At 40.0% G+C, this 27370-nt stretch overlaps 1 protein-coding gene across 5 annotated transcripts; it reads right to left on the minus strand.

Annotated features, from left to right (window-relative positions):
- Positions 1-280: 280 nt before the first annotated feature.
- On the minus strand, positions 281-26902 carry LOC310895049 (putative G-protein coupled receptor 141). Of its 5 annotated transcripts, none has more exons than XM_083825849.1 (4): positions 26319-26902; positions 16782-16952; positions 11747-12023; positions 4384-10203 (listed from the first exon to the last, which is right to left on the minus strand). In XM_083825849.1, exon 4 carries the CDS (start codon positions 10198-10200, stop codon positions 9256-9258), a length of 945 nt encoding a protein of 314 aa, XP_083681975.1. In that variant the 5' UTR covers positions 10201-10203; positions 11747-12023; positions 16782-16952; positions 26319-26902; the 3' UTR covers positions 4384-9255. The 5 variants fall into 5 exon arrangements, 4 of the variants coding, with proteins under 4 accessions (XP_083681975.1, XP_083681976.1, XP_083681977.1 ...); XM_083825850.1 differs by lacking the exon at positions 11747-12023 and adding an exon at positions 18844-18940; XM_083825851.1 differs by lacking the exon at positions 11747-12023 and adding an exon at positions 18767-18940.
- Positions 26903-27370: the final 468 nt, after the last annotated feature.

The raw sequence follows: 27370 nt of genomic DNA on the forward strand, positions 1-27370 counted from the left end.
TCCATCTCTCCTAAAGCACCAAAGAAGGTTCAGCCTTTCAAACTGTTTAATTGACTGAAGATTAATACTTCTTAATGAAAGATGTATCAGCTTGTGTTTGCAGTCTGCTGTTGGTGGACAGAACGAGAAATCTACCCCCATGTGTCATTATTTTTTCTTCATTATTTTGTGACTGATTTTGCAGGTCGATTACTGTTGAGGCAAAACAAAATGCATGAAAGGGTACAATATCCTTTCAGCAGCCCTGAATGGAACATATTCTTGAATATCAGAACAGTGCTGTGGTAAATTGCCTCTTTATTTATTTCAGGATTGCATACAGAGGAGATACAACAGAGCTAACAAGACTGTGCATATATATGGGTTACATTAGTAATGAGAAACAGCTACACTAATTAATTCTGCTCCCTGATGAAATTAAATTCATGTAGTACAATACATTTAGAATAAAGTCAATACAAAACCAAACTGTATCAGTTTCTGGTTCCTTCATTATGGCAGGATGACATAAACAATATCATGATTATCTGTTATCTTGTAACAGTAATCACTGATAAGGATGAAGAGGGACTTTCTGTTGGTAGGCTGAGGTTGTTCCTTTTTCCACCAAAGAAAACAATAGCTTCCTTCCCTCCCCCCCTTCCTCTCCTCCAGAAAAAAAGACTAGTAAGTTAGTGAACTGTTATCATCTCTCATTTTTTAAGTTAATTTTGGAAAAATATCTTAACACATTAATTTGCATGTATAAAATGTTTAAAAGCAACATAACCTCAAAATGTAAGCTTTAGTTAGAAACACAACATTTTTTCTCACTGAGCTAACACTTATTTTCATGATTGATACATTTGTGAGGAGGGATGTTGATGCATCTATTCTGCTCTGTAACATTTCAGTTGGTTTGCTTGCTGGTCCTTTGGACAGTCTGGGAGATGGTCACACTGGTTCCCTTGTTGCCAGCTGTAAGGTGGCTTGGCCACACGCTCTTTTCCTGGGTGCTGACTTGCCTTGTTCCACCTGGCTAGCCTGGCCTGCCTGTGCTCCTTTGCCCTGTTGCTGAAACCAGAGGTCGGCTTTGCAGGCTGGGGTAGCTAGTGGTTGTGCACTGGCCATGGACTCTGTTGGCAAAAGGCTACATGTCTGTAAGGTCTGTGCGAGTGGAGGTTTCACAGGTTGTGGATGGATTTCTTCTAATGGAGGCCGGGGCGCAGGCTCTGTTACAGCCTCAATACCAGTGGGGTGCTCTGGAGCTGCGTGGGCTCTTGGGACGGGTGATGAAGCACGGCAAGTCAGCACAGAGACCAGGTCCTCCTCAGTATTTAGGCAGTTGATGATATCAGATGGAAGAGAGGTCGACGTGATCCCAAACCCGGGATTTGCTCCAGACAGAGCTGAATACAGTGAATGGTTTATTCCTGAGTGGTGAGCAGAATTCTTAGCAAACCGCATAAAGTGAATTCCCATAGACCAGTTTCATGAATTATTGTCTGCCATCCACTCCATGAGCACTTCCTTAGTATTGCCATTTGAACGCTCTACCAGCTCTTGACTTCGAGTGTCCTGTTTTTCCATGCACCAGGCTGAGCTGAGGCCACAAATATTTCAGTTCTTGCATGACTTCAGTAACGAATTCAGTTCCATCATGACCCTCTAATACAATAAGTGCTCCAAAAACGAGAAAGATGTCAAGAAACTGTAGGATCAGCTCAGCTGCATTTTTTCATGTAAGTGGACAGAGAACACAAAATTTGGTGACACAGTCCTGGTACATCATTATCCACTTCAAGCTGCGTAGAGACATTGACTGCATATCGATACTGTCAATTTGCCCCCTTGCTAAGTGCTCCTTGTTCAGAAGGGACTGGCCAGCAAGCCGTTCAGCCAGTTGGTACCTTCTTTTTTCCTGGCAGACTGTACAGCAGGATTTGAAGAGCTCAGCGGCATCTCTGGTGATGTTTGCATAGTTAGATGACAAGTGTTTTACGACATGATCATGGCCACCAAGGCCAGTCGCCACATGTGCTTTTTTGATGTTATCATATGTATCCTTGATGCTCACATAATGTGTGGGAGATTCCTCTTTTGTCTGCCTTCTCTTAATCAGTTTCGCAGTGTCTCCACATTATAGAATTTCATATCTGAAATGCGGGAAAAAGGAAACTCTTCATTAGCAATAAAACTGAATCTCTGAAGAGGAAAAAGTAGCAATGTACACACTTACACTTAAAAAAAAAAAAGAGAAAAAAAAAAGGGTGGATTCTCCATATTTACATTGCAAGCAGATAGTATTCATGTCTTGACTTTGACCTGGGATTTTGTTTTGCCTTTTTTATTTCAGCAGTAATTACATAACACTCTGTCTTCAGGATCATGTACTCTGAGCATTTCTATTGGTTCTTATAAAGTTCTTTAAGTTTAATTTCAAAGTCCTGAGACATCTTCAGAATGTATTACTTAGCAAGTAGAGGAATCTGATCCAAGTACCTCCTTTTATGTACAACTGTTCTTGCACCAATTGCTGACGTATGCTACAGTCATATTATGAAACCAGTCATTCTGCAAAATGACTAAAATCTTCAGTCATTTCTCAAAATGACTTTATTTTGCGAAATGACAGAAAATAGTAGGCAGGTATTATGCAAAATGTCTAATCTCTGTCTTTTTAAAGTTATTAGCTTAAAAGACATAGAAATAGTTGTTTTGTTTCATTTTTTCCCCATGCTATGTAGAAATACACAGTAAATCACAGAACAAATGCAGATTTCTATAACAGAGACTATTGTGAGGTCATTTTTGCTTTGTAAAATTTGTATCTGTTTTTAATTTTTTTCTTCCACTGGACTGACATTTGAAGCACCTGACCTTCCCTACTAAAACAATATGGAGGGTCATTTCATGAAATGTTAGAAACCATTAGGCGTTTCAGGTGATGGTCAAATAAAGTAGGGAGTTGGACAGTGTAATAAAATAGCCAGTATTTTCTGAAATGCATTAAACCTTCAGTCATTTAATGTAATAAGTTGCTGAAATTGTCATTTCATGAAGGAACTAAAAATTTCAAGTCTATTTTTTTTCAGAATAGTTGCTTCCGCAGTATCATCATAATACATATACATAATACATTGCGTGCCATTTGGGTTTAAACTTCTGGAGGCCAGTTTACTTCAGGGATAATTTTATTCTTCCAAGCTGAATTTAACTTGCAGGCCTCTTTTTATTATGTTAGACTTCATAATGCTTTTTTCCAGTGTACAGATACATTTCCAGTCCTGAATAGATACTGATTCAACTGCTCCTTCTATAGCAAAGGATGGGAACTGCAACAGAAGAAGGGAAAATAGGTTGGCGTCTGTCTCCATGCATGTGGAGTTCACACTCACTCATGTTTCTCTGTACACAGCCCCCAGACATACAGTCTCTCCCATTCTCCAAGGATATGATTCAAGATTGTCCACCATAGGATTTTCCTGCAATGCTGATACACTCTGTGCTGTCTTTTCTTATTTTCTTATTTTTTCCCATGCTTCTGTAGCACCTGACTAGTGAAATCTCTGTAGTCTTTTCCTCTTCTGAAGAAAAGCTTTGGGAAGACCAAGGGCTATCTGCATTTCTTACAACATGTGCTCCTGCATCTTTGTTAGTGGTCATGGTGCCACCACTAGTACATTTTCCCTGCCTCAGCCTTTGTCAGGTTGTTGTGTTTCTCTCTGTTGCAGACCTCTAAAATAGATGAGACGTAGTGGGATCTTTTCCATCAGTGCCATTCCCTTAGTATGCTGCTCTTGTAGAGGCAGAAGTCAGGGTCCTGCTTCCCAAGTTCAGATGAAGGATTCAGACATGCTATTGAATTTCTACATTAACATCTGTCTTAACTCTTTTCAGCGCTGGGCAGGTGGTCTTTCTTTACCATGATACCACTACAGATGGGGTTGCCTGTGGATTTGAGCTGTGCTCCCCAGTTAGTTGCATGTTACACTGCTCATCTCTGAGCCTAGCACCATTTCCATTATAGATATATATATTATATAATACAGTTATACTTCAGGGAATGGATTATGTGTATTATCCTTATAGGTATTTTTATTTTCAACAAAAAATCTTATTTATTAAGCAACTGTTTGCAGGTGGGGAAAATTGTCTTACTAAGTAACAGAAAATTTAGTTTCATTTCCTGAAGCTTCTGGCTGGGAGCTCAAACTGGTGTTCTATTAATGACTCCTTGGCTTTTGAAACCAGCCCTTGTCACCAATCAATCTCTATCCGTAGTGTTTACTTACAAGGAGAGTGTAAACAAAGTACTGTTTCTCTTGCAGCTGTGGAGATCCCCCCTTTCTCTGGCAGCACTGCTAGTTCAATATGTCCTGGTCCTTGGAACCATAGGGAAATGGAAATGGAAATGGAAATGGAAATGGAAATGGAAATGGAAATGGAAATGGAAATGGAAATGGAAATGTCAGGTGATGTGGGTCTGTGGAAAACTGCCTGGAAAGAAAAAATCTGGAGCGTAAGAGGGATGAGAAAAGTAGGACTAAACTCCAACAAATACCCCAAACCAGCATTGCTGCAAAAACCAAGCTTGCTGTATTTATCCTTGCATCAACATGATTTTGCATGGCTCACTGGTGAACTAGAGAGGGAACAGATGTAGCTGAAAGCAATGCAGGAGAAGAATCCCAATCCTATGGAATGGCAATGCAGAAGTGGGATTAAGGAGCAATGGAGGTCAAGTTTGTTCCTGTCAGTGAGAGTTCCACTTTTTGGCAGCATTAAGGATTCAATAAACAACATGAGATGAAGTCCAGAGGCACAGTCTATGTTTGGTAGAAACATACTTATATTCTGCCTTCCTATTCTCTTCCCCAACACCTTTTCCAAGACCTATGCCCTCTATGTTCTTCTGTAGTAGAGCTTTTTTTTTTTTTTTTTTTTTTTTTTTTCTTGTGTGGTCTTCTCTGGACTGGCTCCTGCATATTTGCAACTCCCCACCACTGCCTCCACCATCACTGTTCACAGGAGCTGCTTGGCTACATTTCAGATGCTGCTCTGGCCTTGTCTATGCTTTCATTTTCAGGAGCTTTTCAGAGACTTCTTCCATGGCATTGCTTAGCAGCACCTCCAGTTCCTCCTCAGCTCTTGCAAGGAGAGTGAGCAGGAAGGGTGCCCGGGAGGGTGGGAGAGAGCAAGAAGCTGGTGAGGGGCAAAGCAGGGGAAGGCTGGAGGGAGCAGCACCCAGTCCTCCCCACAGGCCCTGTCAGCACCCTTGCTGGAAGCACCACTTCTGTCACCAACTGGCAGTGCAATTCCTGCCAGTGTTAACCAAGACTTCATTCTTTTTGGGCAGGAGGAGGCTTTCTCTGACAGACTCACAATGTGAGATGAGTGGCAGATGTAAAGTTTGTCTAGATAGTCCAATAGAAATCATGACTCAATGCCAACTAGTATCACCAGCTCAAAGCATAGAATTATATCCCCCTAATTCTGCTCATTAGCATCACGAATAAACATTAATATTATTAGTATCAATTTCTACTTGGAAAAAAAAAATCAAAACTCTGTCTGGTATTTTTTTGTGATGCCATAGTGCAGGGTGTTGCAAACTTGTACATTTTAACAAAAACTACTTGTGATTTTAACGCATTAATGAACAAGATCAGTTAAGCTCAATGGTCAAGATGTACTGTTTGCAAACACGTGTTTTATTTTCCAAATTTTATTTATTTAACTTTTTGAGCAAATAGACATTTTTTGTGTTAACAACTTTATTGCAAAAAATGGTTTATAATATAGTGTTACAAAGGTATGCAGTGCCTACAGAATGCATATAAGACATTTCCATCCACCAACAATATTGCTATAAGAGGAAACATAAATGTATCATAGAATAACTGAGTCTCCTGAGTTGGAAGGGACCCACAAGGATCCTCAAGTACAACTCCTGGCTCCGACCAGGACCAAAAAAATCAAACCCTATGTCTGAGAGCGTTGTCCAAACACTTCTTGAACTCTGACAGGCTCAGTACCATGACCACTTCCCTGGGAAGCCTGTTCCAGTGCCTGAGCACCCTCTGGGTGCAGAACCTTTCCCTAACATCCAGCCTGACCCTCCCCTGTCCCAGCCCCATGCCGTTCCCTCGGGTCCTGTCGCTGTCCCCAGAGAGCAGAGCTCAGCGCCTGCCCCTCCGCTCCCCTCGTGAGGGAGCTGCAGGCCACCATGAGGCCTCCCCTCAGTCTGCTCTTCTCCAGACCGAACAGACCAAGTGACTTCAGCTGCTCCGCATATGTTTTGCCCTTTAGACCCTTTACTATCTTTGTAGGCCTCCTTTGGACACTCTCTAATGGTTTTATGCCTTTCTCACATTGTAGTGCCCAAACCTGCACACAGTACTTGAAGTGAGGTGGCTGGCCCTTTTGTCTGCCAGGGCACACTGATGACTCCCGTTCATTTTGCTGTTGACCAGAACCCCTCAATCCATTTCCACGGGGCTGTTCTCAACCTCTCATTGCCCATTTTATATGTATAGCAGGGCTGCCCCATCCCAGGTACAAAGTCCAGTACTTGCTCTTGTTAAACTTCGTATGGTTGGTGACTGCCCATCTTCCCAGTTTGTCAAGATCTTTCTGCAAGAACCTTTCTACCCTTAAGGGATTCAACAGCTCTTTGTAATTTAGTATCATCTATAACCTTAATTATTATGCATTCAATTATTTAGCCTAGAGAAAAGGAGGCTTAGGGGAAGCAACAACCAATAGGACAAGAGGAAATAGCCTCAATTTGCACTAATGGAGGTTTAGGTTGGATATTAGGAAAATTTTCTTCACTGAAAGGGTTGTAAAGCATTGGAACAGGCTCCCCAGGCAAGTAATTGAGTCACCATCCCTGGAGGTGTTCAAAAGATGTGTAGATGTGTTGTTTAGGGACATAGTTTAGTGCTAGAATTGGCAGTGCTAGGTTAACAGTTGGATTTGACAGTCTCAGAGATCTTTTCCAACCTAAATGATTCTATCATTCTGTGTCCTGCATCCAGATCATTTACATAAGCATTGAAGGGAACTGGCCCTAAAATGGAGCCCTGGGGAACCCCTCTAGTGACTGACCACCAGCCTGATATAACCCCACTTACTATAACCCTTTGATCCCAACCATGTCTTCTGCTGCAGGGTAAAAGTGCTTAATGTACTTTTAAACCAAAATTTTATTGCTTTTTTAATGACACATAATTAACTGGCAGTCAGTGAACTACACATTCAAACTGATTCATTCCATGTTTTAAATGTCTCTGTAGTTCCTCAATTACTGTTTAATCTGGCTGGTGGTCTTCTTTGTCTTTAACTTAATTATTTTGGGGCAAATGCTTTCTCAGACAGTTTTGTCTCAAGTTCACACACACTGTAAACTCTCACATTTCCCTCTGTTAATCAGCTGTTGTGATTCAGGCACTTTGCCAAGGGTGGGCCATGTGAGTATCCCCACATATCCCTTGTGTTACAAACTTCAGTGGTTTCCAACTTTTGTTGTTATATAGCAGTACTCAGTCTCTGACCTGAAAATACTTTCTCATGATCAGACCTACTAAGGGATATATAGTGGAGCCTGAAGCAGAAAGGAAGACGAGGAAGAAAGAATATGGAAGAGATGGGATCCTGTCTGATGATACCTGATGGGAACCATCTTGGACATCACTCTTTGTTGGGGACAAAAGCAATGAGCATAGCAGTAAGATCATACAGGTACAGCAAGATCTACCAATCATTATTTGATTGCTGTCTGATGAGCAAGAGATGTTGAAGTAGAAAGAAATGGAAAGATTCGGAAGTATGAAAAGGTGGATTTCAACAGCATCATGAGAAGAGACTTCCACTGGAATTTAATTAGTTGATAACCTCTAATTTGTCAGAAGATTAAGATATTATTCCACTGACTCTAAATGAGAAATGTGACCTTATGCAGATGGCAATAAGAAAGATAAATTAGCCATTGCTGTCTTGGGTTATAGCAGTCAGAGATTTGTACTAATTTTTTGGTATGGGTTTAAAACGGCAGAGCTATGAAAGCCCGAATGTCTTTCACAAAGTTATTTTGCTGACTTTTTCCTCTTTTCAAATACAGTTCAACTCTGCTTCACAGCTAGCACCTCACAATGCCCCATTGAGGTATAGTAAGCTCTTTAGCTAAACCAGGTTTGTTAGCTTTTCCATCCCTCCAATCCAAGCAGTAACATTTTAATTTCTTCTCCTAGTTCAGGGTACTAAATTTAAAGCATTGATTTCAAGATAAAGGTACTGAGAGTAATTACAAACTTCAGAATTACACAAAATCAACATAGGATTAAAAAAAGCATTGTTACCTTGGAGACCTAAAATATTTGACTTTTTATGAAAAGACAACTATTATCTGAATGATCTAAATAAAATAATCCTCACCGTTAGCTATTGTTGTTTGAAATTGAATAAATCTGTAAGTAAAAATGCAGTCTTTTGGTCTGAGCTTACAATATTCAGTGAGGATATATAATTTTTGTTGGTGGAGACATTTTCACAATGTGGTAAAAAGAACAAAGCTCTTTTCTGCTGTAATGATACCATCTCCAAAAGGTGATTCTGAGAAAGTCTTTTAGAGAAAAAAATAGATTGTTTTTAAAGAGTTGATTGAATCGTTCATTTAGAAAGTTATGCTTGTCTTTACAGTGAAGAAACAGACGTATTCAAGTGGAATAATAGTTTCACTGATATTTTATGCTTGCAGGCAATAAATAAGAAATGTATGTGGAAAACAATATAGATCTTTGATTTTAAATATGCAGTCCCTTATTCCATTAAAAAACTTCTTTTTTTGTGTGTGTGTGTTTCTACATACTTTGCAAGTTCTCCTAAGTCTCATTCTAGTGCCTCAGATTTCACAAAGCTTGATCTAAAAGAAGTAAAATCTGTGAGCCATGGGCTCATGCCATTTCTCCCCACTCCTCAAGGTGTATCCACAACTCGCTAGGTATCGCTGTGAGGAAATCCCAGAGGCAGCCCTCCAGTTTGTGAGCTGAGATGTGGGTGGTGGATCACCCCATTATTTTGGGGTGATCCAATAAATTTATTATTATTTTTGGGATGAGCAGAGCCCTGCATGAGTGTGTTATGTTGTTTCCAGGGTCCACCATGACTTGCTGGGAAGTGGGTTTGCTCCATCTGTCCATCTGTCCATCTGTCCATCTGCTCCATCTGTCTAGCACCATGCTCCACCAGTCCACGTACCGCAGGTGGTTGGTGCTAGCAGCAAGGCAACCTGCTTCGAAGCACAGCCACATTTTGCTTCAGGAGGCGGCTTCCACTCAGCACAAATGACAGCAGATCCAGGCAGCTGAGTGCAGTCAGACTCAAAAAAACTTCATTGTAGCTTTCTAACTGTTCATAGTCATTCACGTGCTGTATGTAGTAGGCCCTAAAGAGGTGATAGGGAAGGAAGCAAATTATGATGACACAGATGAAAATCAAGTTTTTCACCTGGGCCCAGAACTCTTGGTGTGACCAGAGGGAGGTGGAGAGTTTTCTTGACACTTTTATCAGAATGAAAATCTGCAAGCTCAAGAGAACACAAGTAATACAGGCGACGGCCACAATTATTAAGTAGTTCAGGATTTTCACACTGTCCTGCTGCAGCTCTTTGTGGAACTTAAAGCATGTTTTATTATCGTATGTCCCTGAGCGTCCGTACTCAATGCAGAAGAGTGGCACCACAAAGACAATGACGAAGATCCACACGGCAATGCTTGCGGCAATGGCATGCAGCTTCCTATAGAACTCTACCTTATCCTTCCATTGAAAGAAGATCAGCCACCGGATCACCAGCGTAATCACGTAGAATAGGAAGGTCAGGTACATGTGGAGGTGCACCATAGCACTCACCATTTTGCAGAATGGCATCTGGAAGACCCATTCCTTGTTGACATAGTAGTGCAGGCGGAAGGGCACTGTGAGGAGAAGGAGACAGTGCACCACAACCAGGTTAATGATGGCTGTGGTGGTCACGGACAGAGTGTTCATCTTGACCAGCACAAATGACATTGCAATGGACCCTATCCCACCTCCAGCAAAGGCAACTGAGTAGACAGTAATCAGGATGGCACTCATGGAGTTCGTGTGGATGAAGGAAGAGGAGGAGCCATTGCTAGCCATATTTTCTTCAGTCATATTCCTGAAATCTTCCTTGTACATATTCTAAAAATGAAAGAATACATAAAGACTGGGTAAGAGTAGGAGTGTACAGAGCCTATCTGAAATGCCAGCAGAGCTTTCCATCTGGCTCTTACTCAAGGAGTAAACCTGGATTCTTACACATGGAACAAGCTGTAATGGTTATTCAAACATCTTCCAGTCTAGAGAAAACAAGCTGAGAAGGCTGGGAGGAGGAACAGCTGGAGTACTTGAGATGTTACCATACCCTTAAGCATGAATTAGTAGTAGGTGAAAAGAAAAGATTCTTAGAGAAATCATGATTTTGCTTTTGAGCTGTGTTCTCAGTTTACCTCTCTTATGATCATTTCCATTGTTCTTCAGCAAACATCAGAGATATTCTTTGAATTCTGCTACTCATTCATCAATTTGTTTATCTGAAGCACTAATCTGCCCTTCCCAGAGCCAGAAGATAACCATATGCTGTTCTATCAAAGCTACAAATTTTGCTTGCTACAGTGTGCTGGGTTTTGCACACATTTCAGTCAATTCCTTCTCCATGGACAGTACATCTGAGTAATGGATTAAATAGCATGGATACTGAGGCTCAGTGGAGATTCTGCTCAGATCCTGCTAGCCTGAGCAGCACATGCAGTGCTGTCCTGCTGCTCAGGGCCATTTCATTCTAATATGTGGTCACAGGGTGTTACAAAATAGGATATTAGAAAATGTTAGAAAAGGCCATCTTGGGTTAGTGCAAATAAGCTTTCCTGTCTGGAACTGATGGAGGCTAACTGAAAGTTAGCAGAAAGTTTAATACGTATGCTATACATTTTTAATATAATGCTTCTGCCAAGAGAGATTAAATACAATTTTGATTATTCTAAATGTATTTTCTGTTAGGATCTTTAAGTATTATGAGAGTATGAGGGGGAAGAAAAGTTCAGGTGGGGTGTCATACTGAAGCATGTTTGCATCTATGAAGGTATCAAGAGGATGTCCACACTACAGTCACAGAAAGAAAGCTGGAAAAAATGAACAATGCTGGGCTCTGTACTGTCCTGGTTATACTGCTAATGCAACCTGAAAAATCTAATTTAAAACTAACTCTGGTATGTCTTCCATTTCACCTGTGAATCCTGCAATACAAGAAGGTTTTCTTCCTGGGTGAGTTTTTGAAAACTTTTCTTCTAAAATGACAATGATATTAACTTCACAAAGTAGTATTTGTATCTCTTTGTATGACTGCTTTTTCACCTTGTTTTCATAAATAAGTTGGGAGGGAAAAATGTTATTTAGCATTTTTCTCTCTTGTGGAAAAGAGGAAATACCCGTAACGTTTTTATAAACTGGTTTTGCTCACAGTGAGGGGTTAATATCTGTGATGTGTCTAAGATATTTTTATTGTTTCTTAGCAGTATTTCTAGGCACTTGACACTACAGAAATCAAGATCTCTTTACACTTTGAAAAATCAGTTATTCTCTGTTTATCCTAATGCAAGTAAGACTTCAGATATTTTATCGCATTCAACGTAAACAGAACTGCCATACCTTAAATAGTATGTGGTGTTTGTTGGTATATACTGACCTTTTCTGTTTGAAAAAGTCATTCTGAATTTCATGGATAACTAAGTCCAGTGCATTGTGAGAAGTACAATGGCATACAACGGAAGAGCTTCTTCTTAAAGGTGCTGCTTATTGGCACATTGCAGTTCTTGCATCAGAAACCATAGAAGTTCCTTCCAGTTTTGTTCTCGTTTCTTAGATGTGTTTGTTTCAGCCTCACACCATGAAAGCCAGAAGTCATTAGCAGTAGCTTCTCATCGTTTTCTCAAGTTGTTAAACTTTAATTTGAAAAGATGTCCCTAAAAAGTGGCATTATCACACTGTTTTAATTTAAAATACATATTTAAAGTTTTAAAAGTGTCACAGCCCTAAAAGCAAAAAGCTGCAAATGCAGGTACATGTTAGCAGCCACACAGCAATGATGTGCTTGTAGAGGAAAGACCTCTCGTGGTCACTGTTCAGAGTCCAGCAATGAAACTTGATCTGAGACAGGAAGGAAAAGATAAGCAAAAGTCAGATAACTGATATTATCCTCATGTAGTTCTATTAGGTGGACAGCAAGAAACCTGTCTGTGTCTACAAAAAATCAACCTAGACACTGAAATGCAGGCTTCTGCAGAATTCTGCAGTCATCTCTAAGTCCCTTTGTTGTAAGATTCTGCAGGAGATCTCATTTTCTTTAATCTTCAGAAAAAAATTTACCAACAGATATTATATAGGAAAGAAGCTTATCAGCTCCCCACTACTACAGACATCCAACTGAAATGTCACTGTGTGATGATACAGAATGTTTGACACTCTGGATGACACAGGATGTTTCACAGAGGAGACGCTGCTTTCTGGTAAGATAAGGCTTCCTATTGTGCTGACACTCACGTAGCTACAGCCCACTGACCTGCATTACAACCAACAAGTTCTTTGGCCAGAATTTCACAGGATCACAGAATCATTTAGGTTGGAAGAGACCTCTAAGATCACCCAGTCCAAACTATGACCTAACACTAACAAGTCCTCCACTAAACTATATCATTAGGCTCTACATCTAAATGGCTTTAAAATACCTCCAGGGATGGTGACTCAACCACTTCCGTGGGCAAACCATTCCAATGCCTAACAACCCTTTCGGTAAAGAAGTTCTTCCTAATATCCAACCTAAACCTCCCCTGGCACAACTTCAGCCCATTCCCCCTCGTCCTGTCACCGGGCACATGGGAGAATAGGCCAACCCCCACCTCGCTACAGCCTCCTCTAAGGTACCTGCAGAGAGTGATGAGGTTGCCCCTAAGACTCCTCTTCTCCAGGCTAAACAATCCCAGCTCCCTCAGCCGCTCCTCGTAAGACTTGTTCTCCAGACCCCTCACCAGCTTCGTTGCCCTTCTCTGGACTCGCTCGAGCATCTCGATGTCCTTGTAGTGAGGGGCCCAAAACTGAATACAGTACTCGAGGTGCGGCCTCACCAGAGCTGAGTACAGGGGGACAATCACCTCCCTAGTCTTGCTGGCCACACTGTTTCTGATACAAGCCAGGATGCTGTTGGCCTTCTTGGCCACCTGAGCACACTGCTGGCTCATATTCAGCTGACTGTCAACCAATACTCCCAGGTCCTTCTCTGCCAGGCAGCTTTCCAACCACTCATCTCCCAGCCCGTAGCGCTGCTTGGGGTTTTCTCCTCAAAATGTCAGTGCCTTCCTATCCCCTCCCCCTCTAGCCACAGCCAGTTCAGTGATATTGCTCAAGTTTTGGAGCAAGGTTTGGTCTTCCTGTGCATTAAGTCTCTTGGTTAATTTCTGCTGGACTTGTGCTTTGACTAGTCATGAGGGGCAACCACTTTATTTGAATGTCATAGCACCTTGCTGGTGCCAAGGGCTCAGAGACATTGCCAAAATAGCTACATTTTAGTTTGACAAAGGAGATGGACTGCCAGGAGGCCAGATGCTGGGTACTTTCAGAAATATGATCAGCAGAAAGATTCATGTGTATTCAAGATTCATCAGTTTTCAGTGCAGATAATGCCATTACTTTCATTTCTGGTTACTTTCTGCACAGCACAGTCCGCAGAACTTCCCTGGACTACCCTGGTCACACAGAGTAAGTCATTTACAAATATGACTCAGTCTGTCAAAATTTTCCCAGTAAAAGCATATTTTTTCCGACCTTTGGGAACTCATTTCTCATTTCTCTTTTATCCTGTTAATTATCCTACTGTTTAAAAAAAATTATGGGAAAACTATATTTCTAGACAGAATTTGTACCAGTTCAACTTCCAGATATCATACATGCTTATACTTTTACCTTTGGATTCAAAAACCTTTGTCAAATTTTGCTTTTTGTTTTTCTCAATATTTAGTAGTTTTTCCATGTTTAGATTTTTTTTGATAGATACTTAGAGAAAAGTAGAGGTAACAGATAGTTATCTTCTCTTTGTCTCAGTCATACTTGTGGCTCCTCCCTGAACTCCTCCATGCCATCAACATCGTGCTCCTATTCTTTTGTTCTTATATGAACAACTTTGCATTTCACAGTACTAAAATGCTCCTGACTTATTAATCCAAATCAGTCTGTCACTGACTTGTCCTCTTCACTGCTCAATGTTTTCCCAAGCAGGTTCATCAGTCACCATTAGGTTACATCAACATTATATCAGCGTATCCAAAAATAAATAAATTAATCACATTTGTCAAAAATGATGACACTCCTACAATCTCTGCCAAACAGTGAGCTCTACTGTCTGTATAACAAGTGTCTGCAAAAGTTATCCCCCCGTATATCTGCTGAGGGACTGGCAAGCTTCACACAGATTTTCATGTGTTATGACAGTTGGGTTCTGCATAAGAAGCATTTGCAGCCTGCATGCAGCCAACTGAGAAGTTTCATTTGAATTTGCAGGGGGAAAAAATTCAATCCAAATGAAAGATTTCTATTTTTGACAGACTTAATAAAATGGAAAAAAGAATGTTTGTCAAAACTGACATCTCTGCATCAAAGTAAACTACGTTGGTAGCAGTGCAAAATACAAATATTATTTAACAAAAGCCTGTTTAAAATGTGCATTTGTTTCACAAACATCATCATTTAGTCTCAGAGCTGCTTTCTGTTGAGCATTGTAATAGCTTTTTGATTTGCTCTCATTCCATGCTGTGTTATGATCATGTATGCAATGCCACTAGAATAATTGCAGTATTCTCTTGATTTCAAAATTACTGCACACACCTGAATTTTGAAGTATAAATGTCTGCTTAAAGTAAAACATAACATATTTAAATATGAAATGTGTATTTACTCTGTATTTAGATATTGATTTTTTTTCAAACAACATTTAGTGATTCCTCTAACTCATTCTCATTCTTTAACTCATTTACTTATGTTCTGTAACTGTGTCATCAGATCAGTATTATAAAACTACCTTTTAGTCTCTTGAAGAATGAATGGGATGGAAAAAATATGTCGAGTCCTCTTTTGTTTGGTATTTTCACTGTTTTCACACAAAAATGGAAACTGTGGAACCTTCCTAATGATTTACTATTCAAGCTGTATCATACTGAAAAGAACAAATGTACCCTTCTGGTCTTTATAGGTATTGGATGATACCAAACACATGCTCAAAGATGCATGAAAACCAAAAGAATTAACTCCTACTTTTAGGAGGCAGCGTAGAGCTACAGGATAGCATTACAAAAAAGGTTGAAGCAATGTCTTCCTGTACTAGGAAATTACAAACACAAATGATGAAAACAGTTGTGCAGAACAGCTTTGAAAGGAGTTCATAATGAAACAACTAGAAAAATTGATACTTTTTTTGAAGTCGCAAACCCATTTTAAAAGCATTGCAAACCAAGTCTTTTGTTCATTCTGTGTATACATACACATTAGAGTTTGTCTCCACTCTTCAAGTGTTATTTACTTGACTCTTCATGTAAGCTCTAAGAACAAAAAGGAAAACACCCACTGTTTGTGAAGTGCCATTGCCTTGCTTCTTTCTTTGAACCCATGACAAAGCAACAACCGTGGGCCTTCAGCTATGTGAGGGCAGGGCTACCCGTAAGCACACAACCTCAGGAAGATTTTGGTTGCATTCCCAGTGAAGAATTCATGAGGAGAAGAAATGCTTCCTTGGCTTGCATGTTACTATTCCCTACCACTCATCTGATATCATATCAGAACAGCTCTTTAGAGAATTTAACAGAAGATCTCTTAATTTACAGCAATTTCTTAGACTTTGGAAGTCTTCAAAGCTTCCCATTTCTGAGCAGCTATATTCTACTGCCCAAAATAATCAAGTCTACACACATACGTAAGCCTCACAGACCACAGAGATGCTTGTTTGGAAAGTTATTGCCCAGGGTAGAAGGGATTGTTTGAAATAATGTTTTGATAATCCGGAAGTACAGGAGCAAAATATGATCTATATTGCACCTGACAAAGTGTGGATTAACCATATCTGTGGATATGGTTAAAGTCTAGACATCAAAGTGAAAGCGGTGAAACAAAGTGCATGCTATAGCCCAGCACCTTGTCTCCACCCTGCTTTCTGCCAAGACTGTAATTTGGCATCTGGATCTCTTGGGACTCAGTGACATTGCAATACCTGTACAGTGCTGGCAAAATGAAACTAGGAGATTTTAGTAAATAAATATTAGCTGTATCAGCATTGAGGACTCATTGGGAGTGGTGGTTATAGTGTGGTGCATGTAGTAATAGATGACTTACTGCAGGACTGAATCTCTGAGTCTGTGCAAGGACAATTTTGCCCTCCTGCAGGCTTTACTCATTTCTGCCAGAACACAGGTATATTTGAGTACAATACTTCTGAAAGCAAGGGTATTAACATTCAACATTTAGATATAGTCTTACATAAGAACATTTTAACTGACTACATCCTATTGCTTCACATTTTGTTAAAAAACACAACGGACATACTGTTCTGTGGTACTTCACAACAGGCTGCTGTGTGTTGGAGACCATATTTTTGCATTTTGCAATTCTAACAGTGGCTAACAGTAGAAGAGGTATTGAGTTAATATTAAAAAGTGATAATAACAATAATACTTAGCTCTTACCTAGTACCTTTCTTCAGTTGATCTCAAAGCTCTGTTAAAAGGCATACGTATCATTCTCCCCATGCTACAGCTGAAAAGCTGAAGCCTCTGTGGCAATGCCAGATATCCTTAAATCAAGTCCTCTGCTTCCTCAAGTTAGTCATGTTGTCTTGGGTTCTTGTAGATCTTGTTCTAGAAAAAAATATAGGCCAATTAATAGTGGTAAGAAAGCAACAATATCTTAAAAATCTGTAGGTAGCATCTTAATGATTCTTTTTGGATGTTATATAATATTGTTGACACATACAGTAAGTTAATGCATACAATATGTTTATACAGTTATATATTATTGTTGATACATAACCGTGTTGGTTTCCTAAGCAGTCATCACAAATGGGAATTTCTATGTTGAGTTCTTTCCATATGTTTGCATTCTGCAACAAATTTTCAGTTCTTTTCCTAAATCAAACTGAAAATAAATATGAAATACCAGTTTGCTCTGGGACAGACATCCTTATTATCTTTGTTTGTCTCTGAGCTGAAGTTAGTGTCAAGTTCTAGATAGATATAAAAACCTTAATTCACATAATTGCAATTCATTTTCCTTGCTAAATTTGATGTAATTTTGTCCAAGATTTAGCAATAGTGTCTCTGGAATATGCTTCTCTAACTGTGATTCAGAGAATAGATTTCAGACTGCTATGTTTAGATTTTCACCAGTAATATACTAAGCTGGTGACAGATCAGCTGAATTTAAACACAGGTGCTGGAAATGTACATATTTTTTAAGTCTTGAGTAATTTCTGAGGGATTGAGCAATAACCCAAAATCTTAAAGAAGAATGACAGCAGGTTTGCATAGCCCCATTGTATCACCTGTATGAGACCTTCACCTACTTTAAATTTGCATTATAGCAACAGTTTTATGGGTCAAGGCTGCTTAATAATAGTTGAGAACCTGTCCTAGATTTCAAGGACTACTTGTTCTGAGATCGGAGTAGCATCGAGGCTCCTTTACTCTGAATTGCCTGAAAGGTCCTTGAGAAATGAGAACCATGCCTTTTATGCTCAGACATAATACATGCTGTCAATGATTTTTTCAGCTGTTCTGAACTTGGAGATGTACATGGAATAACCGTGGCAACGCAGGTGTTTTGATTTTCTGCATTTGTTGTGCCAGAACTCAAGGATTTGAAGTGCTAATTCAGAAGTGGACCATACAGGGTGGTAGGAAGCATGCAGGTGTGGTGGTTTGGTCTTTTGGAAAACTGCTTCTTTCCTTCACTTATGTAGGTGGCAAAAAGCAGAAAATAAGATCACCTGAACACCTAAAAGTCACTGTGGTTAACCTGACCCTTTTAGTTACTCGAGGGTAAAGCTAGAGTGACATTCTTGAAAACACTCAGCTGATGCTGATAGTAGAAAATCAGGCCCTCAAAGGGGTCTCTACACCAATGCTAGCTAAAAGTAAGTTTCAAAATATTACCCAAAATGCTGGTATAAATCAACTTTGCTGGACAGTTGATCAGACTTCTGCTAGCCAGAAAGCTTTTTAGAAATAGCAAATTATAATGTTTTCTTTTACACTGGCAGAGCTCCCTTGCATTCATGGAAGAAACAGGTCTTCAATACTTGGTTACTAGCCTTCTTTGTCTCTGTATATATTCAAAGCCAGCACTTCACCTTCTGTTACATTAATAAATATAAACCTGCTTATATCAACTGAGGCATAGTCCTGTAGCAGTTTACTAGTCCTGTAACAAGCCATGAGCCTGACTGTCGTTTCTAACATATAATTTAAGTACAGCCCAGTTCCACTTTTCCTGATGGCACCTCTGATGGAGTCTGGTGGGACAGCAGATCAAAGCCCTGCTTTTTCAATTTTCCCTTTGATTTATGTCTGAATATAAATCAGGCAACTACAAGATGAAGACAGTAGAGAGATCAGGGAGTTGGTCAGATAAAACAAGGTTCATTTTCTTGATAGCTGATCTGATTTTAATCTACCTTCTCTCATGAACTGGGGAAAATCCCACATTGTCATGTATGTTTGACTGTTGAAGAGTTGGTTTTGACAGATGTACCTGTGGACTGACAAACACCAAGCATGGTACTACTCCTCACACCTTTTCTTAGGATGGAGTCAGAGCAGTGTCCTCAAGCAAGGGCAGTGTCTGCTTCCTAGGAAAAAGGATGAGACACAGGGAGAGCATCTTCTGCTACATTCTGTTTTCGTTACTCGAAGCCCAAACCTCAGATCCCCTCCCAGTGCCAGCTATGGACCAGATCCTAGTTTGTAAGACTGTTTAAATCAGTCATGAAGTTGTAATTGTGACAGGTTAATTGCAATTTATCAGTAAGCAAAAGATCAGCTGTTAATATGAATAGCTGAAAGTTAGTATGTAGTTAGAGTGAGTAACTTTTAGTTGCTACTAACAAAATCATATTTTTGACTCATATTTCTAAAGGGCCTTACTATTTCAAGCACCTGCATAGAAAGATAATAATTATCTATGAAAGGAGAAATGTTCGGTATCAGTATCAGCCAGAAACATTTTATGGGTAATAGGTTTCTTAAAATGTCTCTATCTGGGTTCTGAAGTGGTTGTGATTTACAGCTGTCACCCAGGTGGTGTAAAGCATCCTACAAGAGAGAAATACTGCCTGTGACACATCTGAAAGAACATTTTGCAAAATGTATAGGGAGGAAAATGTGACTTGTAATTCCTCATTTCACACATCTTTGCACAGCAGAGATATAAATTCAAGCTCCTCTGAAAAGTGCAAATATATCTGGAGGCCTCCTCCTAGTTCCCTTTTCTAACTTAGAAACAAAACAAAACAAAACGTTTTGCAATTTACTATCCCTGGGCATTGTTACTCAAAAGAAATTCACTTTAAAATACCTGAGCCAGAGTGATGTGGATAAAGGCTGTTTCCCCCTCCGTCTGTATCACTACCTTTACCTTCTTTACAAGCAACAAGATTCACCTCATTCCTTGTTGAAGAATAGTATATCAATGAAACTGCCTCAGATTTCTATTCAGATCTTTCCCTAACCCAAATCTTTCAGTAGAGGAGTACTGCAAACAAACAAACAAACAAACAAAACCCTAAATCCACATAAAAATCTGTTGCACTCCTTCTTTAATAGGGTGAGGAGGTGTGTGGATCTTGAATCTAGAAAACAACTGTACTAACGCTAATAATTTGCCTTATTTTCTCCTTACATGCTTATGCTTTCTGTTGGCATGCTGTTTTGGCCTCAGTGTTTGTTACTGAGGAAGGTATGAGCCATCAGAACCACATACAAAAGCTATCTGTGCAGACTTCAGTCTAAAGGGACCTTTTGAGAAGGTATCTTCTTTATTTTTAACAACACATTTCCAGCCGTCTGTCACCAGCTTTAATATTATCTTGTACTGCAGGATTTTACTAGTTCACATCTCTGGCTTGCCAGTAGTTTTTTCTGGAGATATGCCTTTCATCAGGAATCCAGCACAGCTAATCACTTGTTATCAGAGCTTGTTCTCACCAGGATGAAAAAAAAAAATGGAGGAAGGAGCTGATTGACAAGGAGATGCATTACTCCTGCCATAAGGATGACATTAAACTGCAGAGAATGAAATCATATATGCACTACCGTGCAAATCGTATGTGCATATGTACTTTTCTGAGAAGAAAAAGACATTCCCTTCACCTGAAAAGGCAGTGCTCATCCTAAAATTTGTTTGAACTATGTGCTAGCCTCTCACTAACTGCCTAATGAGGCAGGTAGCATGTTGTAAGAAGGAATATTTTTTTTTAAATGTAAAGCACAAGTCTATTGCTATTCATCCTCAAAATGTTTACTGAAATTGCTAATGCTATCTTTTTTCTCAGATCTTCTATTTCATTTGATTTCTGACCGCAGACGTATAACCAAATGCAGGGAAAAAAATCATTTTAGTAGTGATCACTTTCCTGCTGCATATATACATCCAAATATTTATGAAATTTAGTATGCTAAAATGTGTTTTTCATGTTGGCAGAGGAATACACCTCCCTATATTAGCCTAGACTGTCTGCATAGGAAAAGTACAGAAAGCAAAGCTTATTGCCAGTACTGCTACTTTGATGCTGAAGATACTTCCCTACATCACCATAGGCACAATGAAATACTACAGCTGGGTAAGACAGAAGCCTGGAATTCAGGGTTCCTGATATCTCTTTCAGAAATGAGGAATTTACTGTAAGAGAAATGTTCTGCATTGCATTCAAAAAGTATACTGATTTGCAAGAGCCTTTCCTGACCAGCAAAACTAAAGAATGCATAATGAAATGAAGCACTGTAAGCATGCAACTGCTCTATTACATCAAATTGTTTGGGCTGAAATGGCTCATTTTACTGCTAAATCTGGAGGTTTCTGTGCTGAACTAATGACAAGCATTTGTGTTAGATAAAGATCTTCAGTGTATCTGCTGAAATGTGAAGCTAATTGTGTTAGGAGTAAGCACATTACTGAGTCATTTTTGAAGACTTCTGCCTATTTGAAGTACTGCTGAAATTATTAAGGATGCAGCTAGAGAGACCAGCCAGGAGCAGCTGTAGAAACAACTAGCGTAAAGGCTGTGTGTCTGGACTGTGGAGCAGTACCCACATCTGCCCTTCAGCCCACTGTCAGCTTGCCTTTTAGCCTCTTTCCCTATTTCATTGACACAGGACTCCCCAGAAAATCTTGGGCCATGCTGCTTGTGGCCATAATGCTGTTTTACCATGATGACAGTTAACAGAATCACAGAATCACAGAATATTAGGGATTGGAAGAGACCTTGAAAGATCATCTAGTCCAATCTGCCTGCTGGAACAGGAACACCTAAATCATGTCACACAGTTCCTTCTTAAATCTGTTTATTTGGTTTCAGAGCGCTGCAGAGCATGGACTGCCCTCTGATGCTGCACAGAGCACCATGCCACTGGGCTCCTGCCCTTGGTTGTTCTTTAGACCTCTCTGTGAGAAGAATTAAAGTCACTGAATTATCAATTAGCTTCCCTGCCTTTCTTCTTTTCATTTCATCGAGTTTATTTGCTAGAAGTACTGTATAGATTTTTGCTTGCTGAAGGACATTCCTTTACGATATTAAGAGCCCTACTAGATAGGCATACAAAAAAAAAAAAAAAAAGGTAAAATCCATCTTCCATCTCGAGTCAGTGGAACATGGTGGAAAGAAGGCCCAAATAGCATCAATATAAGTTGGTACAGCAGTTTGTGTTGCCTGTGCAGATATGACCTCTGATCCTCAACAGAGGAGTTGTCCAGTTAGACTGGACATAACAGCAGACTTAATCATAGAATCATAGAATATCCCGAGTTGGAAGGGACCCATAAGGATCATCAAGTCCAACTCCTGGCACTGCAAAGGTCTACCCAAAATTTTAGACCATGTGACTAAGTGCACAGTCCAATCACTTCTAAATTCAGACAGGCTTGGTGCAGTGACTGCTTCACTGGGGAGCCTGTTCCAGTGTGGAACCACCCTCTCGGTGAAGAACCTCTTCCTGATGTCCAGCCTAAACCTCCCCTGCCTCAGCTTAACACCATTCCCGCGGGTCCTATCAGTGGTGATTATGGAGAATAGGTCACCTGTCCCTCCACTCCCCCTCGCGAGGAAGTTGTAGACCGCAATGAGGTCCCCCCTCAGCCTCCTCTTCTCCAGACTGAACAGGCCAAGTGACCTCAGACTTCATTAGCCCCACTGTATCTTATTCTGAAGTTAGCTAGTTTGTAGATATCCCAAAAATAGTTTTCCTGTTGATTTCAGTGGTGTTAAGGATTCAATGAGATTAGGAGAATAAAGCACATAGTTAATGTGTTTAATTATGCTACTGAATTGGAAATAAGAAGCATCAACTCGCTGAGGAGAGATTCCCATTGCTAGCTTTCTTTTCTCTGTGCATCATCAAATCAGGATCATTACTGGAAGTGATTCAATGACTTCCACAGCTCTCACAGTGAGAGATCTCACCATTTGCTGTAAAGTATCATTAACACAAAAGTGCAGATAAAGCAATGCCTATTAAGTGTCCACTGCAGATTTTCCTTTATGTCTATCTTACTTTGGCTGAAACCTGTTTCCACTTAATTTTATTTAGGAAGGAAGATTTCATTCTGTTTAGTGAGCTGACAATAAAATAATGAATTCTGTACCATGAACTATCTCTACTTTATTTTCAGATTCATGTTCCCCTAGAGAAGTTAATGGACATCTGAGCTCATTTGGTGATCATTCTCTTCCTACCCCTAAGATTATCCTCACATTAACTTAATTTCAGCTGTGTGTCAGAGAGCTCTTCTAGGTTAGAAAGAAGTCAATTAATCTTTTAAGGGGATCCAACATTATATTTTATTATGCTTTTTTGAAGTATTTTTCCCTGAAGATTTTTTTCCAGATTCAGAAGCATCCTGAGCATGGTTTTTTTGGGGGCAGAAGGGTAGAATTCATTCAATTGTTCAGTATTGCATTGTCAAAAGAAGATGTGCATGTTTCCATGTGAATCTGAGGTATGTTCATAATGCAGAAATATCGAACCTAGCTTTAAATAGGTAGTTGGTGGTAAGTCTGTGTTGATATGATGCTCCCTCTGGTCTAATTTATTCCAGTTTTCCAGACCTGGAGGCTATAGTATTTTCAATGCTTCAGTTAGGTCCTTCAAAGCTAGCTTTGTGCACATCCCAGTTTGTGTCTGTTGGGGCTGTTCAGTCATAAAAACATCCAGGTTGGCAGGGACCTCTGGAGATTTAACAGTCAAACCACCTGTTGAAATCAGTGCCTTAGGCTGGGTTATCCAGAATCCCATCAAACCAAGCGTTAACTATTTCCAGCAAGGGAGATTCCACCACTTCCAATGTTTCAGTGTTTGTCTTGAACCAGGGAGACAAAACCTGGACACAGTATCCCAGCCAGCCAGGTGCTAATTGGAGTGGAATAATCACACCCTTGACTGCTGGCTGTACTCTTGTTGATGCAGCACAAGGTTTCCCTTCATAGGTGAGGGCACACTGCTGGCACACATGCAGGTTCCCATCCACCAGGACCCTCCAGGTTGCACCCCAGTCAGTCAAACACCCCGCTTTCCCAAAACTGCTACATGGGACTACTCTGTCCCAGGTGCAGGATTTAACATTTACCATTGTTAAACCTCATGCTGTTCTTGTTGGCCCAACCTTTCAGCCTGTCACAATCTCTCTGCTTGGTGGCCCTTTCTTTCAGCATCTTTCAGCTTCCAATTTGGTGTCATCTTCAAACTTGCTGAGGATGCACTCAAACCTGGCAATCCTGAGATTTTATAAAGCTATTGAATATTTTCAGCACTGACCCCTGAGGAACATCACTTGTGACTGGCTCTTGGTTAACCACCAGCCATTAACCACCACCCTTTCAGCTCAGCAGTTTAGCCAGTGCTCTACCTAACTCATGGTCAGTCTGCCCAGTTCATATATTGCCAGCCTGACAACAGGATACTGAGGATGAGCAGGTCAAAGATCTTGCTAAATTCAAGGTAGATGGTGTCCACAGATCTCTCCTCAGCTACTTAGCAAATTGATTCGTCGTGGAAGGCATCACATAATGGAAACTAATGACAATGCTCTTTGTAGGTCGGTAGATACTTTTTTCCTAAAGAAACGATTTTTACACCAATTTCTTCATCATTTGACAGCCATTGACCTAAAATTTACTTCAAACACTGCTACTTACTGCTAATATTTTCTTACATCCTCAAGATCATAATGGAACAGAATTCCAACTATTTTGTCTGGTTAGTGGCATTTTCACTTATAAAAGTGGCTTTTCACTTATGAAATGGCAAGAAAAATCTCCTCAGACTCTAGATGCTTCTGACAACATACTGGAAAGGCTGGTAACTTTACATACCAAAATGGAGTGCAGTTCTATATTACACAATCATGCAACAAAGCACGGTAAAATAGCCATCGCACTTGCTATTGCCTACAGCATCACTTTTGAACCATGTGTGTTTTTGCAGCGGTTCTCCTAGAAAGATGTATCTGTGCTTGGCTCACAACCTGAAGAGCAGCAGAGACATATTTTGGGGACCAAACATATGCAGCACATTCAAAGGGGTGATGCCTTTCTGTGCGTTCTAAGAACATGAGGGAGATTTAAGTTGTTATGTAGTGAGAAGCTCCTGGACAGAAGCAAGTTACTGAGGCGTTATGTGGTGCCCTCAAAGTTTACAGCCTAGTTTTACCTACTGTAGGTTGTTTGCACGCTTCAGCTGATAATGTTGGCACAAAGATGAGAACTGAAAAGATACAGTTCAAAGGTGAAAAAACAATCTTGCTACTCCATCTCTTCTTATCAGGAAGGAGCATGGAGCTGTGGGTTGACAACGAGGCGAGAAAAAAGCTGCTATTGCTTTTTATCTAGAGAAGTAAAAACAACCTACCTTATATACGGTCACCCAGAAAAGTTCCAAAGTCCAAACAGAAACTGAGTAGCTATCTGAATAATATATGCATACAGCAGTGTACATCTGGTGACACAGGTCATTTTTACTGGTGTACCTTCCGATCACATTTCTCTACCCTCCAGCCACAGCTCTGCCTTGACTGATTTATCTGTGTCACCTCAGTTCATGCTTTTCTTTTCCCTGATCACTGGGAAGGGCACTCAGTTGCTCTTCCTAGCTAACAAGAGAAAGATCTTTAACATCAATAACATGTAAAAAACCCTGTCATCCATGAAGCCTTTGTTGCTCTCCTAATAGCCTCTTGTACACAATGAGCAACAGGAGGACAGTGATGTGAAATACAGTATCAGAGCAGATAACCAGTGGCTAAATCAGCCACCTAAAGCCTGTCAAGAAGTGGACACTAAACTGCTCACCAGCCATTCTTGCTGAGTTACGTAAGTGTCTGAAAGCATCGGGGAAGGTGTCCAAAAGCACCACAGTGGTGCCAGATCTGCCAGCCCTCTGATTGTCAGGGGGCATTGGGACTCTCAGCAGCTGAAGTGATTTTGTAAATTTGGCTTTTCATGAAAGATTATCAAAGCCTGTGAGAGAGCTAATAAAAGCAGTATGGAAATTCCCTTCTTGTTCTTTGCTTAAAGATTGACCGCCCAAACCGGTAGTATTAGTCTTGTATTTCTGGCTTACATTTTCTTTTAATAAAATAGTTTTGGGGAAGGATTTTTGAAGTGCAGATGCTATTTTAAAAGGACCCTGGATGCACTTCCTTCACCTCTGACTCTCATAACTTTTAACTGCCTTGTACTTTGCTTCCACAAATTGCACAAAATCTGATGTTCACAACTGCTGCAGTAAAGTAAAAACCCGAGCACTTTTAACTTCGATTTTACAACATTTCTCCCAGCTTAAAATTTAAAGTGTTGAGCTTACCTCCCACAAAGAACCATTAAAGTTCACCCAAATCTGCAGCCTTTTCATCTGAGTTTAATAACATTTCCTTCCTTCTCTCTAAGGTAAGGGGAAAAAAATCCTCTGCTCTGCATATCTGCCTCCAGTACCTCTGCTGAGTACCTTTGCAGCACTTACCTGTGGACTCTCCATCAGGATAGCAGGAGACTTGTGTCGCTCTGCACAACTCACTGACTTTGCAAAAAAGTGCTGTTGAGGAACTGCAACTGCAACCAAGCTCTTTCTGCTTCCTGAAATATCACCCACTGCCCTTAAACCACGAACAGCTGACAAATGTGCTCGGACCAATTCTGATCTTCTTGTGTCTATTGGAGTTGATATGTTTGGTTTGGTTGGTGGTTGTTTGATTTTTATTTTTTGAATTTTTGTTCTATTCAATACACATTAAATATGTCCACTTATTGCAAAATGTATCTGCTTGTAAGCAGTTTCAGTTGCAGGAAATAAAGAGATGAGTACATGCTCTGTATGTGCCGTATTACACTACTATCTTTTTATAAATGAAAAGTATCAGCTCAGTCTCTTTATAAATGAAGAGAATAAGGCAAGCAAGGAGTAGGAAGTTTTGGCAGGGATTTGCTATTATCATGATCCTCTTCATTATACACTGTTGGCTGTACCCTAATTTGTATTCAATGTATGTATCTGCAACCAGTAATCTGGCAGAGCAACAGAGATACGTACAAAGGTCCTAGAATTCCTTTGCCCCCTTTAATTTCTAAACATTGTTCACTATCAGTGTTGCGGCAGGATATCTGCAGTACCTGACTATGCAGGAAGTAGCAGGACAAACTCATCTCTCTTCAAAAACTTGAAGGTACATTCCCAGGAGTTTCAATATGAATAATAAAAGTGTTCGGAGTAAAGGTGTTCACTTTCTTCCAAATTAAGGGGATATACTTGGGGACATTTAAACCCAAAAGCTCATTAAATGTTCTGTTTTATCCCTTTGTCAAGATTCTCCAAGATAAAAAGCAATAGTGTAGGAAAATATAATTCTATCCCTAGCAATGTCTAAGTGCTCTTTTTAGTGCTTAATAAGGAAACTATTGCTCCAATTACTGTTTGAGCTTATAAAATATTCTTGTAAGATTTTAGTGATCTGCAGTTTAAAACTTAAAACCAGTTCCATTTAAAAAGGATTTAGTAATGCCTTTCATAAAATTAAA

Source organism: Anser anser, assembly GCF_964211835.1.
Source record: "Anser anser genome assembly, chromosome: 2".
Lineage (NCBI taxonomy): Eukaryota > Metazoa > Chordata > Aves > Anseriformes > Anatidae > Anser > Anser anser.

Coding starts and splice junctions, on each gene's coding strand:
- LOC310895049 (XM_083825848.1), bottom strand. CDS start 10,200: ATGTACAAGGAAGATTTCAGGAATATGACTGAAGAAAATATGGCTAGC.